At 38.9% G+C, this 18,495-nt stretch overlaps 1 protein-coding gene across 4 annotated transcripts in view; it reads right to left on the bottom strand.

Moving 5' to 3' along the window:
• The window catches only part of epha7 (eph receptor A7), a 123,666-nt gene that overhangs the window by 10,479 nt on the left and 94,692 nt on the right, over positions 1–18,495 (bottom strand). The window contains exons 8-14 of one of the 4 annotated variants that reach the window (XM_024291028.2): positions 15,646–15,790; positions 12,975–13,030; positions 6,953–7,078; positions 6,314–6,499; positions 5,975–6,036; positions 5,558–5,767; positions 3,068–3,217 (exon numbers count right to left, since the gene is read on the bottom strand). In XM_024291028.2, the coding sequence (XP_024146796.1) occupies positions 3,068–3,217; positions 5,558–5,767; positions 5,975–6,036; positions 6,314–6,499; positions 6,953–7,078; positions 12,975–13,030; positions 15,646–15,790 (935 nt within the window). The remainder of the gene's footprint in view (positions 1–3,067; positions 3,218–5,557; positions 5,768–5,974; positions 6,037–6,313; positions 6,500–6,952; positions 7,079–12,974; positions 13,031–15,645; positions 15,791–18,495) is intronic. The other 3 variants (XM_024291029.2, XM_024291031.2, XM_024291030.2) reach the window with 3 other exon arrangements.

Here is an 18,495-nt window from a genome sequence, read left to right as displayed (position 1 = left end):
AAGCTGCTGCAAACAGTTCCTCATTTCAGTGTTTGATTTCTGTGAAGGTCTATTTGTCTTAGGACATGTCAATCACTTCTACTCTGTTAAGAACGTTGAAGTTCTAGCCATTCATTCAGCCTTTCCTGTGATAGTGGGCGGGCTCATATGACACCACTGATGGGGCGAGCAAGCGCAGCACTCGAATGTCTGGCTGCATTTCACAGCAAATCACTGAAGTTTAACAGGTCACTGCATGGCATCAGCCAATCAGGAACTCAGCTTTGAGCACATGACGTTTTCAGTGACCCGATCAGCGGATAAAATACTAATCCAATACGAGTGTTTTAATCCTGTCGCAGTGCGGCGGTTCTCTGGTTGCAGCCAGCCTCCTGGACTTCAGTGGAGCTCGCTCCACGTCACTCAACATGCCGGCAGATAGATCGCCGCTGCGGGGAGAGGAAGCAGCCTGCTCAGTTCTCCTGAACTGTGATGCATTTCTTTTTTTTTGTCGAGACATTAATAAAAAAAAGGTTCCCTATTTTCCCCTCTCAGTCACAGAGACACAGAAACACTGTGGAAGCGTTTGTCATCCAGACACATCCCCACCCCCCGGAACCAAATAAAACCCAATCAGTGTCAAACTCTATCCCCTGTCATCTACTCTGATACGCTGGTTTGTAAGCATCACTGTATTTCTCTGCTGTGGAAAGTTAAAAAAAAATATTCATTAGTAAAGTAAAGGTTAGGAAAGTAAAAACTGGAGTTTGAACATGGAAACAGAAACAAAGAAAAATAGCTGGATCTGAATCACATGAAGACAAACCCTCACCATCCTATGGTAGATGTAAAACCATTGACTGCTTTTGCTGTGTGGTAATTTGTTGGATGAGGGTGGAGCTAGTGGTTGACTCCTCCCCCTGACAGCAGAAGTAATGATAAAAGCAGCTGTAGGGTCTATTTTAAAGATTTCACACTTTTTATAGAAAGAAGAAAACATGATTTAATCAAAAAAAAATTCAAAATTTTTAAACATTATGTCTTTTTCATTAACTGTAAGTCAACATATTTGCAAAATCCAATCCAGTAAATCGATAATGTCCGAAGCTTTCTCCTATTTTTATATCTATTAGTAAAAGTTCCTCCATTTGAATGCCCGTCCCACTTCCAGCTGGTTTCTCCTTCAAATGATCAGACTGCATGATTATAGTCAGACTTCTTGAACTAATTAAGCCCAAGGTTAGCGTCCCCGCCGGGCTGCTCTCACGAGGGTCTTGTTCGGGGGTTTTGTCAGTGATTCTCTGCGTTTTAGTGGGAGGGTTTCAATATGCATAATTAAAAATGAATCTGGGGAAAATGCTGGGCTCTCCTGCTCATGCTCTGCCTCAGATCATCTGAAGATAAAAAGACAGTTAAGCTTCCAGCTGAACATGGTCTGTTGGGAGTAAAACTGCTGCTTTAGTTTACTGTTGTACTACAAAATGAAGGCTTAATGCAATCAGATGCTTATTTTTACACTCACAGCATGTTTGGAATGATCTGATTATTACTGACCCAGTTCTAATTAAGACCCAGTTTTCCATTGTGGGTTTGTAAACAATACTTAAACCTTAGTCACAACCGCCCTCATGGGTGGAAGCGGGCTGTCTGCAGGTAGAGAATGCTCAAGCGTGTACGGGGCAGGTGGCCGTACGAAATATCAAGGTTATAGACGCTTGGTGAACATGTAGAGTAAAACTGTTCATGTCCATGTTTCTACAGCCATGCTGCAGCCAAACACTTTAACAAACGCATGAGTAACGTAAGGGGAAGTAGGTGAGATACAGGTGTGTTGTGTGGATTTTCTGCTTTTTTCTTGTTTTTTTGACCCCTCCAGCTTACGCGGACTGTGAGGCATCTGTTTAGGGCTGTTCACACAATAACTGCGTGCTCCGTGCTACAGCCTAGTAGAAATTTGGAAGTTAGACAGAGTGTAGTTTGTGTGTTATCCTGAAGTTCCCGCTGCGTGAGGAGCTTCCCTTTAAAAGTTTTTCTCGACTTCATATTGGAGGACACAAATGGTGAAATATCAGGTTTATTTAATTTCAAGAGCTGAATAAAAGTATCTGTACATATCTCCATGTCTGGGTTCAGAGAATCTCCCAGTCAGAATCGACCATAGCAGCAGCTGTCCCGCCCAGGAGAAAGCCGCTGCTCCGTAACAGGAATGTGCTGTTAGGAGACGATGGTACGGCAAGCGAAAGGGATCATAAATCACCAGAAAAAGTGGGCGGATAACAATTATTACTTTAAATATTTAAAAAGTTAGTTTCAATAAAACAATTGATCCCAAAACCCTTTTTAAGTTTAATATATATATATATATAAACATATATATATATATATATATATATATATATATAAATAATTTTAGGCCTTTATCTTGTTGATTTTTGCTGTTGTTTTTACTTTTTTACTGATACAAAAAATGATCTGAACCGTGACCCTAAAACTGCGACACAATCTGAACCGTGACGTTTGTGATCTGTTACACCCAAGTACAAATGCATGTGACTAAGGTCTTAGATTATCTTTATCTAACTCTGGTGTATACTTTGTACTTGAGATTTTTATTGTGTACACTTTTGTAAGCTGCTGAAAACTTAATTTCTGAAAACTTAAGTCTAAGTCTAAGATTGTCGGAGTAGGTACATTTTACTGTGAAATTGTCTTTTATACACAAACTAAGTTTGTTTTCCAGATGACAAAAGTTTGTGAATCCATTCATTCGTAATTAATAAGATCTGATTAGTGTCCATCTAATTCATGGTTTGATTGAACTTTGATTTATTTCTCATATTATCTTAAAACATTTTTTTAAAAACTGTTTTTTTTTATTATAAAAAACAGTTTTTACCAACTTAGTAATATACATTGAGCCACATTGAACCTTTCAATAAGAAAGTCATATTGGTTTTCCTGTTTTGAAAATGACTTCAATAATGAATTTGATTAGATTTTAAATAAATAATCTATTCATTGCAGATTTGTTGGTCTTTGAACCCAGCAGATTTGGAGGGATTTAAGTGTTGATCAGACGGTGGCTTACATCCTGGTTGGACATGTCCCAGTAGGGCCGCTCTCCATAGGACATGACTTCCCACATGACGATGCCATAACTCCACACATCACTTGCTGAGGTGAATTTCCGGTACTGGATGGCTTCGGGAGCAGTCCACCGGACGGGAATTTTGCCACCCTGTTCAGAAAATACAGAAAATGACATTCCATTTAATTGATTTGATTACGCAGTTCCAATCAAGTGTGTGTGCAGTCTGCAAAAGAAAGAAAGAAACACTGAACCAAGCGGGGGAAAAACAACTAATTCTGATGGGTATAATTGTTATTTCAAGTGCTGTTGGGCAGCAAAGAGGCCTGCATCAAAGCACATTTCATCACACTTTAGCATGAATAACTGCAGAGCGGGATGATTATTTTAAGTGACTCAGTGCACCCTTAGTAATTTCCTGGAAAGGAAAACCAAATTAGCAAAATTACAGCCAGTTAAATTCTTAATTGACAATTAATTTGTCCATTGATGATTGTAAGGAACATTTGATGATGATTCAAAATGTTGGTCATTCAGGCTAAATCTGCGGCTGTCACATCGTACGGCAGACAGCGCATGTCTAAGACCGCTTTTTGATTTCAGCAGAATTCTGCTTCGATAGTTTTCCACTGGTTGGTGGATTCCTTTGAAAAACGCCTCCAATAAAATTGTTTTTTTATTGTTCTTTGGGATTTTTCTGATGACTGAGAACATATACTTAGAAAAACACATTTCTTTGTATTTCTTTATTCAAATGGCTGTGAATCAAGAGCATTTGAAATGGATGTATTTGAAAAATGAGAGTCAGGCCACAGTCTCCCTGCTCTGCTTCATCCTGATTCATCCACTTGATCCATGAACGTCTTTGTTTTCCTCGTCTGAGCTGGAATCTGGACCCAAACTGTACAACTGGATAGATCTGATATAGTTCACCATTTTTGTTTGCCCGGTAATCTCAGTCACATTTTCAATGATTTCAGCAATCTTGATATCAAAACACTCAGCTAGTTCAGCACATTACTGCTTGTGTTTTGTGTATTTTTAAACTTTATAAAAAATATTGAGCAGCATGTGGCCCATAGGAAATGAATGAGAAATTGCTCAAATCCCTCAAAAACTTTGTGCACTTTCAACTAACTTTAAAATATTAATTAATTTATTAATTTTATTTTTGCAACATGTTAGCTATTTTGGCAAAAAAATCTTTTTTTGTTTCTAATTTGGTGTTTAGCTAATATTCTAGCATTATGCTAGCTGTTTTTTTGCTAAACTAGACATTTTTTCCTTTTTCTTTTTTACTAATTGGGCATTTAGCTAATATTTTAGCATTATACTACCTGTTTTTGCAAAACTAGACATTTTTTCATGTTTTTTCTTTTTTTTGCTAATTTCAAGTTTTGCTAAGATTTTAGTATTATGCAAACTGTTTTGGCAAAATTTGACATTTTTTTGTGGCTAATTTAACATTTAAATAAAATGTTGTATTATGCTAGCTTTTTTTTCAAAATGAGAGATTTTTGGCGTGTTTTTTTTTTGGGTGGTGGGGGGGGGTAGTGGTAGGTTAGCTAACATTTCAGTAAGCTTTCAGCTTAAGCATTTTCAGGTATCAGCTCTAGCATCCTGCGCTGCCACATTCATCACAGGCAATGCCATATACCAAGCTTTTTTGTTGTTGTTAAAACAGTATTTTCATAATTAAAAGACCACTGGGAATGCTTTTACAAAAGATCAAAACGTGACTGGAGAGGGACTTTGAAACTTAATACAAAAGCTTCTCAAAAATGACCTTTTTCTCACCAAATAAGACAAGTGTGAAGCAGTTTTCTACAAAGCGAAAAGTGGACACTGAGATCTGGAAGGTCTCTTTGTCATAAAGTGATTTTGAATATATTACATCAGAAAGATCTCAAATATTGACTAAGGTTATAGACTTTAATATGTAAGAGTTCAGTTTGTAACAGAAAGTTACAAGCATTCTAAGTTGCATTTTCATTGTACCTCAGACAAAGAATGAGCTTTTTTCCAAACTAAGTACATCTTTTCTAATGAAATACAGGCCATATGTTTTCATACCAAGTATAATTAACTGATTTGTCGAGAAACTAGACAAATGCACTAGTTAATATAGGAGTTTAAAGGCACAGACTATAAAAATAATGTGGAGCATCATACATGAAGGATTTTTAAAGATGTGAAGATCTGCACTTGAAAATGTGATTTCTTTTCACATGAAAACCAAATAATGCTAATCACTGATCTGCTATAATCCCTGTGAGAATGTAATAAATGTTTTCACATTTAACTGCAGAGATGAACTGCTTTGTAATGACTGCTTTCTGTCTGTGTGACACATGAGAAGTGCTGCAGACTTCTCTGCTGTTTTCTGCTCTATTTTCCTGCAGCAGCGGCGGCGGCGGCGGTGGCGGCGGCTCAGGTAGACAATCTAGACATGACTCTTGGTGGAGAGAGCAGGCACTTTAATTGACTCACGGTTGTTGTGTAGACAGCCTCGGGATCGTCCTCTATCACCCTTGATAGCCCGAAGTCCGACACTTTACATACGAGATTGCTGTTGACAAGGATGTTCCGCGCAGCCAGATCTCGATGGACGTAGCCCATATCTGCGAGATATCTCATTCCTGCCGCAATGCCCCGCAGCATCCCCACCAACTGGATGACTGTGAACTGACCATCGTGCTTCTGTAGGGAACACAGGCAGGTCAGCCATCTTCACTGACCGTAGGGGAAATGTAGGTCGCAGCACTGCAGCAGCTCCAGCACAAGATTTATGAGATTTATGCGGCGCCTAGATCCCACCGCAGACTGCCGGCTCTCTGGGACGCTCCAGCACAGAAAACTTACAGGAGATGCTGCTTTGAGTTTGTGCACTTCGGAGGCGATACTCACTCTGAGGAAAGCATCTAATGAGCCGTTCTCCATGTACTCGATGACAATCATGACCGGCTTTCCTGCAGATATTAAAAAGATGAACAAAAAAATGAGATGATTAATTAATACCAAGATTTTATTTGCCTTCAAAATGCTCCAGAACACAATAGCGGCGCCAAAATGAAGTTATTTTTAGCTGCATGTTTCATTGGCTTTTAATTAAAAGTTACCATCTGCTCCTTTTATTAAGGTGTCTAAATGGGAAAATGTAAAACAGGAGCTGCAGCTAATTGAATCAGATACAGCATCAGTTTCTACTCAACCACCCATCTCACTGTGGCTTCATGTCTGCTTCACCTCGCGTCACGACTCCCTCCAGGTGGACCACATTGGGATGGTCAAACTGGCCCATGATGCTCGCCTCGCACAGGAAGTCCCGCCTCTGCTTCTCCGTGTAGCCCACTTTCAGGGTCTTGATGGCGACCGAAACGTCCCGCTTTCCGGGCAGCTTCAGTCGACCGCTGCACACCTCCCCAAACTCTCCTGTGGGGGTTCACAGTGCTCATGAATAAAGGGCCCTCAGGTAAAACAACCGAAAAACATCAAGCACCTGCAATGACAAATTTCTGCGTGCACTTTGAGACAATGCAGCTGTGCAGAGCTGCAGTACAAATTGGAGTGCAACATCTTGTTATACTCAGGGGAGCGGAGCCAGGACTTATAATAAGACACGCTGGAGATGCATAGATACTGTCATTGACCGCCTCTATAAAACTCATGTTGCAGCAGTTTTTCAGCTCTGTGTATCTTTTTGACTGCCTCCACCAGCACACATTAATTGCAATGAACCTTTTCCCCTCTTTGCAATTGCTTTATCAATATAAGATGCATAAAGCTGTGTCCCCATTCAAGGTGCAAATATTTAGCTGTCAGCATGATGTATGAGAGCCTGCGCAAACTGAACGGAAGGAGCCAAGCATCCCGGGACGGGCTCACCTGCTCCAATGACGCGCTCGATTTTGATGCAGGAGGCGTCCAACTCTTTGGCAAATTGATGGACAGCCCTGTTGGGGTCCTCGTAGGTTTCAGGGTCAATGTAGGTTTTGGTGCCTGGAAATTTAACTGTAGAAAGGTAAGAGGATTACTGTAATGATTAAACATGCACACTGCGCACCAGCAGGCACTTGACAGCAAACCATTTCTGAGAGCAGAGCAGTTCAGACACAGCTGAGCAGTCGGCGGTCCGTGTCAAAGAGCTCTTTCACTTAGGAAAAGTCTGAACAAAATGAGAAGCAAAGATTTGAGGAGCCATGTTCACTGCTGTTTACACCTTTAACCTCCTTGGAACTGAGACGACCTCCCTGAGAACCAGCCATGCTCCTGAGATAACCCACGTCTGTTTTCTTCAGATATTTCTGCTGGAGTTTCTGCTGTTTGAACTGGACTCTTAGAAACTTCCACACGATTACGCCGGGCTTTGGAGTAACTTTTAATGATTTTTACTAGAAGGCTCAGCTCACTTCTTCTTTACTTTACGTGACGGGTGGCAGACATGTATGAAGGGTCCTTCTGATAATCTTCTGTAACATTTTGTGACTGAATCTACAGTCTCATTTACCCTTGCAATAAGGACACAAGGAAAGTCTACTCATGTATGAAGACGCACACAGCAGCTGCTCAGCTTGTGTTGCTTAATACAGTGTTCCCTCACTTTATTACGGTCCATCTTTCAGGGTCTCGCTGTTTTGATTTATATATATATATATATATATATATATATATATATATATATATATATATATATATATATATATATATATATATATATATACACATATAAACATATATATGTATATGTGTATATATACACACATATATACATATATATATAAATATATATAAATGCATATGTATACATACATATGTAAACATATATTTTTATTTTTTAATAGCACATTGTGTTTTATGTCCTGATTAGCTGTCAATCAATCAATCAATCAATCAATCAATGCTTGTCAATCAATCTCTTTAATGCCATTTAACCTGAACAAAATGTGGTCAGTTTGTCATATTTACCAAAAACTCAAATTTCAATCAGATCTTTGTTTTTATTTTTTGGACATAACCTCATGACGAACAAGGGACCAGTCTACACCTGTCTAAACCTGTCTCGATAATGAATTCACCTACTAATGTTGTATAATTTCATTAGTTGAAACAGAAAGTGTCTATTGTTTGTTGCACAAAATATACAATTTGAAAAAGTTATTTTTTACGAAAGTAAAAAAAATAAAAAGGTATAAATAACTTATCCAGTGAGAGAAAGCTATTCTAAAACTTACTGTATATGAAAGTAAAAAAAAGTATATATATATATATATATATACTTTTTTTTCTAGTAAGAATTACGGACAAAATTTTGATTTTTTTTTCTTTAATTTTAGTCAATGAAAAGTAATACTATGTTGCAGTGAGTTTTTTTTAATTACCTGAGTAAATGTAAGTAAATACATTTAACTTTTTACTTTGTCTATCAGAACCAGACATTTTGGTGAAAATGGTGTCAAGAGCATTTTTTTAACTGTAAAATGTCATTCTCTTTTGTCTTTTCGCAGTCATGGAGAAAAGCTGAACCCCTCGACTGTTATGTCCGTCTTTACCAGCTACCACCTGCATCTGCCTCCTGTTGTTTATCTCTCTGACTAAACCCACGCCTCCTCTGCTTTTTCAACTTTTTTTTCACATTTTCTCCTCCTTCCTTCCTCCAGCTGAAAGCTAAACTGTTTCGTTTCAGCTTGGATATCTGGTAAACCGTCTGCACCAAGATGCTTTATTATTTAATCTTACGAGAAAATAGATCCAATGATATTGTAGTGCACATGAAAATGATTTACAACATGAATTGAGAGTAAATGCCAATTGAGGTGGAGGAGAAAGGGTGTTCTGTTGTTAGACTGAAGCCTCAGGCGAGGGGTTTCTACAAAATGAAGAAGAAGAGGCTGTGAATATCTATGAGCCAAGAGAAAAAATCTTTGCACCGTGAGGGAAAGGTCAGCGATGAGATAAGGGGCTGTGCGGTGCAGACCACACCACATAAACAATGCATTACAGTATTCTGAACCTTTGTGAAATGCACTTTAAATCCTACTGATAATGTAACCTCACACTCATGACAGCTAAAGCAAAAAAAAAAAAATAGCATTTTCTGCAGAAATGTGTGTGTTAGCTGCTGCACAATGTACACTATAAAGTCAAACATGTTCACTCCTCCAAATAACCAAATTCAGGTGTTCTAGCCACTTCCATGGCCACAGGTGTGGAACTGGGAAAGGATCCTCACAGCAAGAGCAGCTTGAAATGTCCATGCTAACAAATATGATGTGGGGGAGCGATTGGGAATGTATGTGGGGTCAGAGGATTCTGAGGCAACAGAGTCAGCCTCTACAGACCTCCAAGCTTCACACAGCCTTCAGAGTAGCTCAGGATCAGAGTGCAGAGAGCGCCATGAAAGTCTTTCCACAGCCAAGCAGCTGCATCGAAGCCATACATCACCCGGATGAAGAGCTGTAGAGCACAGCGTCTCTGGACTCTACAGCAGGGGAGACCCCGATGAGCCTCAAGGTTAAGTCAGGCTGAAACTAGTCTGACTGAGGGAAACCAATGAAAGGTCTGGTGGAGTTGGGCTTGGGTCTCTGAGTCTGCTAACAGCACAAGTGTTTTGGTCTATTGCTGCACCAGTGCGCTATTCCTAAAGTGCCGTTCACACCAAACCCCATTCACATCGGCTGCCTCTGCTTTGATGAAGAGCAAATTCACTACTCAATGCTTATCCAAACATGCTGTCATAACCCCGTCGCTCCTGCCGGATGTGGGAGGAGCTTTTGTCCGTCTCTACAGGGAAGATATGGATGATGTGGAGTACGGATGTAATGATTCAGTCCAGCCACGATTCCATTCACAGTTTTAAAGTCACCATTTCAATTTTTTCCCATTTTTTTTCTTAACATAATGAATTAAAGGTATTTTAAGGCCAAGTATGTTTTCTTTTTGCTCCTTACATCAAACTGTCTGTTTTCCTACTAATAGAAAGGATTCCATACAAAAAAATATATACATAATACTGAAATGATCACAAATCCGTGTACAGCACCCATCCAGCCGCTGTACGTGCACTCGCCCGCATTCACACTTGGTGTAAATGAGCGTTCACGTGCAGCTTGCAGAGAATAAAAATACAGACGGCTAAAGAGAGTTGATAAAAAAGAGCTCGGCTCCTGGGAGGGAGTCCGAAGAAAAACATGAAGCTGCATCGACATCATGACTGTTGTCACGGTAGATTGGTCAAAGTTTCAGTCAAGTTGTGATGAAAATGTAAAGTTGCAGAGTGAGCAATAAATCTCAGCTTTGCTTGAATTTGCGCTATTAGTTGCGATCGCAACATCGTGAAATCCTAAAGGGACTGTCTTATTGGAAACTTTTGATTCTGAAGGAGCTGTGAGAATTTCCAAGGAGGGGGGGCGGAGCTGAAGAGCACACAGCCCCTCTGCTACATGCACACTCACAGCCGCGCGCACTCACAGGCTTCATGGAGAAACGTCATCTGCTCTGCATTTTTTTCTAAATTTAGGCACAGGCCAAGACAAACCGATTATTGAATTTTCTGCAACAATGAACATGTTGACAAGTTTGAATTGTTTTTTTGGTGACTCCCGAAGAATCGTTACATCCTTAATGATGAGAGATCAGTTTTAATTATTTTAAAGAGTTCTACAAAAGCATCAGTAATCACGTCTCCATGTCAGGTTCATGAGATCATTCAGAGACCCTCCCAGTACAGTGAGCTGCAGCATCTACTGCAGGAGCTGCATCTGAATGATGGACACTTTCAGCGGTACTTCTGTCTCTGTGTCACTCATGACTTTCTTTCCTGCATTAGTCCGAGGAGGAAAAAAAAAAAAAAATGAAACAATCTTTTATTATTATTTTCTCAATGGAAAAAGAAAAAATATTACGAAATTCAGGAGAACAATCAGATTCTCCTGCATGTTTGTTTTAGACTCCGCCCACTGTTCAGGCCATCAACATATCAGAAGCCAAAGCTGAGTTCCTGATTGGTTGATGCAACTCAAATTCTTCACATCAAACATCGCGTCATACAGCAAATATTTTGCCACATCGTGATTTGAGCTGCTGCCTGACCACTATACCAGGCTGCGCCCAACACCTAAATCACGCCGCAGGACTTCTGATGGGGTCTGTTCATTGACTTAACATTAAAACTGGACGTCTGTGCCAAACAAACCAGGTTTGATGTGAATGTAGCTTACAGTAAAGAGACAGAAAATAAGAAGTTTGTGTGAAAGAAAAGCACAATTTTTCATAAATATTTCAAAATGTGAATTGAGTCAATTAAGTTTAGGATTCTAAACCATTGATATAAAGTGTTTAAAAAAGTTAAAAATATATATATATATTTATTAATAAGGGAAAAGGCCAAAAGTCAAAAATCTTAATGATCTTTCTAGATAAAAATTTGGATCACGTTTGTATCTCCAAAACAGCACAAAATTTTAGAAGAACTTGAAGTTTTTTCCCTTATTTTCCTATAAGCATAAAGTAATTTGATACTTAAAAAAGACTATTAATGTGAGTAAAACCAAGTGTCACTGTGTACTTCACAATTATGATGCGATACGCGATTTTGCGATACTGCGAAAATTGGTAAAAAAAATCATCTCTAAAAACTCAGAATATATACAAAACACCTTTTTATCTTAAACACAATCATAATAAACAACTTGTGTCTTATTTTGTGCAACAAATAATTGACACTTTTCTGCAACATTGCTGAAATCAGTAACACTATGTCTTTGACGAGCATTGACACCAATCTGTAAAATTCAGTGTTAACAATAGTAAACATAAACAGCAGTGAGACTACTTAGTGCAGAATTGTTGTAAACAACAGAACAAAAATGAAATAATTTAAGCAGCTGCCAGACACATTGGTGCAAAGTGCGCCCTCTATCTACCTCCAAAGGACCGTCAAAGGATGACGAATATAACGTTTTACAGCCTCTTCAAACGAAAATAAAAGATCAATACTTGGTAAGTAAATATCGTGATATATCTCAATATCGATATTTTGGCACACCACTAGCCCACACAGGACTTTCAGGAAGATTTCAAATCTAAATGGCTGAATTAGTTAAAGCATGCTAATGAACAGGACGACAATCTGCAAATGTGAATGTTCCAAGTATTGAGAGTTTACTGAAAATCCATCAAAGGGGTTAAAACAGCTCACAGAGGACGGACCTCACTCTCATCTGGACCATCCACCACCAGAACACGTCCAGGAAAACCGACTCCTGCAGTTTTCTCTCTGGTTCCAATAATTGCTTTGCCCATCCCAAACATCAGCTAATCTGACGGAGAGAATGGAGTTCCATTCCAGCCTCCTGCGTCGCCCTGACAACCCCTCATCATTCGCTGCTTCCTCTTTATAACCGGACGCCGGGCTTGTTTGTCTGTTCTGCAGCAGCTGGGACCTGCCAGCAGCTGAGGAGCATCAGTCAGACACAGCCCTGAACCTTTGTCTTCATCACTTTGCCTACAGCCTGGATGATGGCAGAGAAACTGTCTGCAGATGCATCTCCGGGGGCATCATTATGGGGTAAATCAGTAAAAAACCTACAAAACTGTTAAGAGAGTGCAGAGCAGAGACTCACTAAAGAAGACTTTGTGGCAGGATCTACTTTAAAAAACTGTTTCTCACACCCTGGTCAACCATTTACTCCCCCCTCTGGCAGCTGTCTCGTTTTCTGACTTCTTCATCTCCACAGGCGGAGCCGAGCCAATCAGCAGAAGAAGTTGCCTGATAGATCCCGGCTGTGCCTCGCTTCAAATGAACGAGGATAACGAGTTTGATGGCGCGCTTCCCCTTCCGCGGCGAGATGTTTCTGCGGATCTCTGCGTCCGTTCATGTGTGTTTGTGCTGGAGAGTGCGGGCACTCACACTGGAAGTAGAGCTCCTCGTCTCCCTCCTGATCGGCTTTGCTGTACCCGCAGTGCCTGCGTGGGGGGAGAGGAAGAGAGCGCCGGAATCAACTGATTGTGCGGCCGAAATAAACACCCTAAATGGCAAGAATTTTAATGCAAGACAAATCTCTACAGATAACAAGCTGTGCAGCAGCAGGAGCTGCTGGGAAACTATCTAATCATGTCACATTTCAAGTAAAACATGCACTGTAATTGACTGTGCTGTAATTCTGAGGTGATGACGGTTCTCTCAAGCTGCTGATTTGATGCACAAAGTTGCTCTTTGAGCAGACACTGAGAAAGGTGATGACAGGTGGAGGTGGGGGACGCCATGAGTGATGGACGTGTTCTTACTGCAGATGACAAAGAGCACATGTGTCATGCATGTTTGGACTCTGAACCCAGCAGATTATAATGTTTCAAATAGTTGAGCTATTTTCAAAGGTGCAGTTTATGAATACTGTCTTTTTTTGTTTAAACTGACTCTTAATAAAGTATTTGTTGGGGGAATATGGATAAAAAATATCCTTCTGGCTATTTTCACTTGTAACATGCAAAGGTCCCTGAGGTATAATAAAAATGTGTAAAACTGAAACATTCATCTCACAGCTGTCACATTTAGCCAAATTGCGTGAGACAAAATAAGTTATGATGACTAAATCAAAAAGTTTTTTATATTTTCATTCAAGAAGAAATATCAGTGGCACTAGTCAAAACACTTTATGTGAATATATGACTTTCTTTGTACGAAAAGTTGTTTTAAGTGTCTAAAGACTAAATTTTGTGAGAGAGGAGCTTAAAAAAATACAAACTAGAAAAGTTGCATTACCTGCAGTAATGTTAGTGTCAATGCCTTTTGCTGAAAGTAGTCACTGAAGATGCTTTTTGCTGAAAATGATGAATCAATTTACTTTAATTGCTTAAAGGATTTGATGAAAAACAATTTGGAAAATGGTAAATTTGCTAAAAGACTTGAAATTTTGTTAAAGAATTACGAAAGAGCGCTGAAGTTGATCTAAATTTCTGGAAAATGTGTAATAAAACTGCTTAAAAATCCATCTTACATGTTAATTTTTCGAACAGATCCCGGCACATGAATTCATAATAATTAATTAAATATTAATTAATTTATAATAATTAAGGACTTTATAATACATTTATAATAATTAATTAATTTATAGTTAATTTATAATAATTTACAATAATTAACTAATGTACTAATTTATGAGCTAAACTTTAAATGATCACAAAAAAACCTTAGGAGATTCCAAGCTAGTTTGTTGCTTAAATACTACCTGAACTCCAAAATAGCCTAAAATTCCTCAGGAAAGTAAATTAGTCAAAAATTTTAGCATGTTGCTAAAATAGAAGTCAAACCCTGAATTAGCCTAAAAAAATCTGTGGTAGATAACAAATTAGCCAAAACGTTAGCATGTTGTTCAAATATTTGGTAAACTCCAAATTTTTGAAAATGACTATAAATTTTGAAACCATAGCCCATAAATATATTTAAAGGCTTGTTGCAAATCTACCTAAAATGTTGAAATTTGAAGACTTTCTCATTAATTTCTTATGTTGCATATTTTGCTCAACATTTCAAAAACTATAAAGTTTATGAATACCAAAAATACCAGCAGTAATGTCCTGAATGAGCTGAATGTTTTGATACCAAGATTGATGAAAGTCTGACTGAGTTTTTATGTGCTGAAAAGCAGGAGAATCACTATAAAGTGAATGTTTACTAAGTATTCTCACAATTCTGTAATAATTTAGTTTCAGTTCAATCTTTAGTTAAGGAGAAAGTAAATCAGAACATGATCTGATTTTTTTATTTTGGTAACAATTAGCGATGCTCGATAATGACTTTCTACAACCAATACCTGATATTTTCTGGCAGTCGATACCAATAATCCACTAACTTTTTTTTTTTTACTTTAAGAAAAATATTTGCAAAAGTTATGGCTCTTATGTATTTTAACAGATTTGCAGAACTAATTTTACCTGCATATAAAATGAACAACACTGTTAGTTTTTTCAGTTTGCCATACATCTGGAAACAGAGAAAGTGTGTTTAAATATCAGTTCATTTTATCGGAATTATTGATGTGACGTCATCATGTCCAGTATCAGCCGATAATTATCGGTAACCGATGTTATCGTGTAACCCTAGTAACAATCACTAAAAGTGGGTTAAATTGGTCTTTTGGAACTTTATTTCTTAGAGGAGTATTTTTAGCACATTTACCTAAGAAAAGTGAATTTAGTTTAGGACATTTGATTTGCACATGAAGTTACAAACACTATAGAATAACATGAATTCCTCATGACTAGCAGGTTAGGTTTGCATTCCTCTCATGCAGAGGAAGAATGATAACGTCTATGAACTGAGTGAACTGATGATGGAAAAACTGCATCTCACACTCAGGAATGCAGAACTTTTCTCTGCACAGTACTAGTCTAATGATGGATCTTCAAAAAAAATGTTAGAAGCTGGTTGGGTGAGGGGGGAGGGGGTGAAAATGGCACATTATAACCTAGAAGAACAGCATGCCGCGTGATGATGGGTGCACGTGTGCGCGAGTGTGACGACTCCACAGACGTGGAGGCCTGTGAGTGACAGAAAGGCTAATTGACAAGCGCAGACTCACAGGAGCGGAGAGTCAATGGGGCCCGCGAGAGCGTACCTTCTCCCGATGATGAAGCCGAACACCATGAAGACCAGGATGATGGTCCCCGCCACGGCCACCACCGCTATGATGATGACGGGGTTCTGCTCGCTGGAGACGGTCGCAGCTGAGGACACAGAAACACGCTCAGAGCCAACTTCACATCACAAGCTGCAATCTGCAGAACAGACAGTAATGAAGCCCCAATGAGCAGCATTGAGATTGATACCCCCCTCCCCCCCTCACTTAGAGACAGCAGAACGAGGGATGCTTCTATTTCTGAGCACACACACGGCTCCACTGTTTCAGAAAGTGGGCTTAATGGTCCCAGACGGCAGCGGCGATGTCCTCCATCTCAAACAAAGACACATTCAGGCTGGAGCTGCGACAGCAGAGGAAGCCTGAGATCATCTGAACGTGACACTGCTCCAGACCACGAGGATGAGGAGGCTGATCCTGAAGGACGTCTTCCACGCGACCAAAGTGGAATCTACCGAAAAGCAGAGTTTGATTGTCTGTCTGCTCGTCAATCCTTGTCCTTCTGAAAGAGAAAGAAAGGAACTCCTGCTCGTGTTTGTGAAGGGCTGTGAGGAGCTAATCTTCATATCGTGGAAAAATCTCTGTGCAGACACTTTCTCCTCATCAGATAACTGGGCTCTGCTTCACGCCCTTCCATCGGCCTTTGTTTAAACCTTCACCAAACAAAGCTGCTGAGTTTCCACTCTTTTCTTCTCAACATCACATAAAGGCTCCTCCACACTTCATCTTCTAGCTCTGAATTTGAAAGACAATTCAGTCGGCATCAACAATTCTATCAGAGATTAGAAAGAGGATTTAAGTAGCAGCTTGTATATATTTTACAGTTGTGCAGAGAAAATGAAATAAAACATGTTTTCATTTCCCTAATGGAAGGATGCTGAAGTTGACTGTAGAAACGGTTCTGCAGGCAACATGGGTCAATGCAAAAGAGAGGAGGAAGTAAACTGAGAACAGCACATGAGGGGTGAGGGGGGGCTCTGCACTAAGATGGACATTGATCAAAGGCAACAAAAAACTCCTGATTTTTTTTTTAGAAAATTAAAAATGTTCAATAAAATATCAGGCATGTCTAATTCTGTCAAAAACAGTGATTCATTCAAATACAGGAGAACACTGATGAATAAAAAGCTATTACCCACAATTCTCCAAAGGCTGCAGATGTGAAGAGGAGCGAGTCAGCAGTTTGACTTACTTAAGAAATAGTTTGAGCTAACAAGAGAAAGCCTGAGCAGCTGATGAGGAATCTACTGCTAGTACAGATGTTTTTAAAAATATGTTGAATGTCGTAATATTGATATATATATATATATATTAAATATATTGCTATTAAATTCCTACATTACCTCTTTAAGTGTAATATTCATTGGAGCATCAAGAGTGAAAACATTTTCTCCTGCTCCTTTCTGTACGGTTTTCAGCACGAAAAAACGTAATCACACTTTCAGTGATTTCAGCAATCTTTATATGTTCAGGACATTACTGCTTGCTTTTTGGTATTCATAAAGTTTATAGTTTTTGAAATGCTGAGTAAAATATGCCCCATAGGAAATGAATGAGAAAGTCTTCAAATTTTAAGTAGATTAAGCCTTTAAATATATTCATGAGATATGTTTCAATCTTTCATAGTCATTTTCTAAAAAAATGTTTACCCAATATTTTAGCATAATTTATTATCTATCAAGGTTATTTAGGCTAATTTAGAGTTTAACTTCTGTTTAAGCAACTCTAATGTTTTTGACTAATCTAGTTTACTGATGAATTTTAGGCTATTTTGGAGTTTCGCTAGTATTTTAGCAACAAGCTAGCTTTTTTTTTTTTTTCTGGAGTTAAGCTCATATTTAAGCAACACTAAATGTTTTTGCAAATTGGCATTTATTAGGGATTTTTAAACCATTTTACTATACATTTTTTAGAAATTTAGGTCAACTGCAGCGCTCTATCATTTGTTTTAATGAAATGTCTAGTCTTTTAGCAAATTTAACATTTTGCAAATTGCTTTTACACTTTCAGCAAATCTCTGCAGTATTTAAAGTAAATTGCATCACCATTTTCAGTAAAAAGCTTCAGCATCCTCAGTGACTACTTTCAGCAAAAATCATTCACACTGGCATTATTGCAGGTAATGCAACTTCTCTAGTTGTAAGTGAGATCCTGCTTAAAATGGAAAAAAATACAAATAAATACATTTATGCTGTTCATTTTATTTACTTAGGCTGAAATATGAAAACCCATCCATCCATTTTCAGAACCCAAAATCTCTTTTGGGGTTAGGGGTTGTTGGAGCCTATCCCAGCCACTGTTGGGTGAGGATGGGGCTCACCTTGAGCAGATCATCAGTCTGTCTCAGGGACACAAACACACACTCGCACCTAAGTACAATTTAGAGCCATCATTTCACCTGTTTTCATCTTGTGTTTGGACTGTGGAGGAAACTGGAGTTCACTGAGAAAACCCACACATGCACCAGCAGAACATGCAAACCCCACACAGGAAGGACCAAGCTGGGAATTGAACCTCTCACTGTGAGCCCACAGCACTCACCACTGCTCCACCGAGCAGTCCCAAATAAGAAAAACTCTCGTGTTTCCACAAAGTGCTGATTTTATCTTTAAATTCTTCGGTTTATGAAAGCTGAACAGTTCAGATGTGAATCCACGTTCAGGATCTTCAGACTGGAAGGTTTCGGAACGTCGTTCCTCCACAAACCTCCCAACACTGCGAGGCTCAAAGCTAATGGAACTGATTAGATTTAAATGACTTTATCCTCATGACACTACACAAGCTTGTCCTTGT

Source organism: Oryzias melastigma, linkage group LG24, assembly GCF_002922805.2.
Source record: "Oryzias melastigma strain HK-1 linkage group LG24, ASM292280v2, whole genome shotgun sequence".
Classification (NCBI taxonomy): Eukaryota; Metazoa; Chordata; class Actinopteri; order Beloniformes; family Adrianichthyidae; genus Oryzias; species Oryzias melastigma.
Note: the sequence above shows the minus strand (reverse complement) of the source record. Positions and strands in the feature narration are given on the sequence as shown.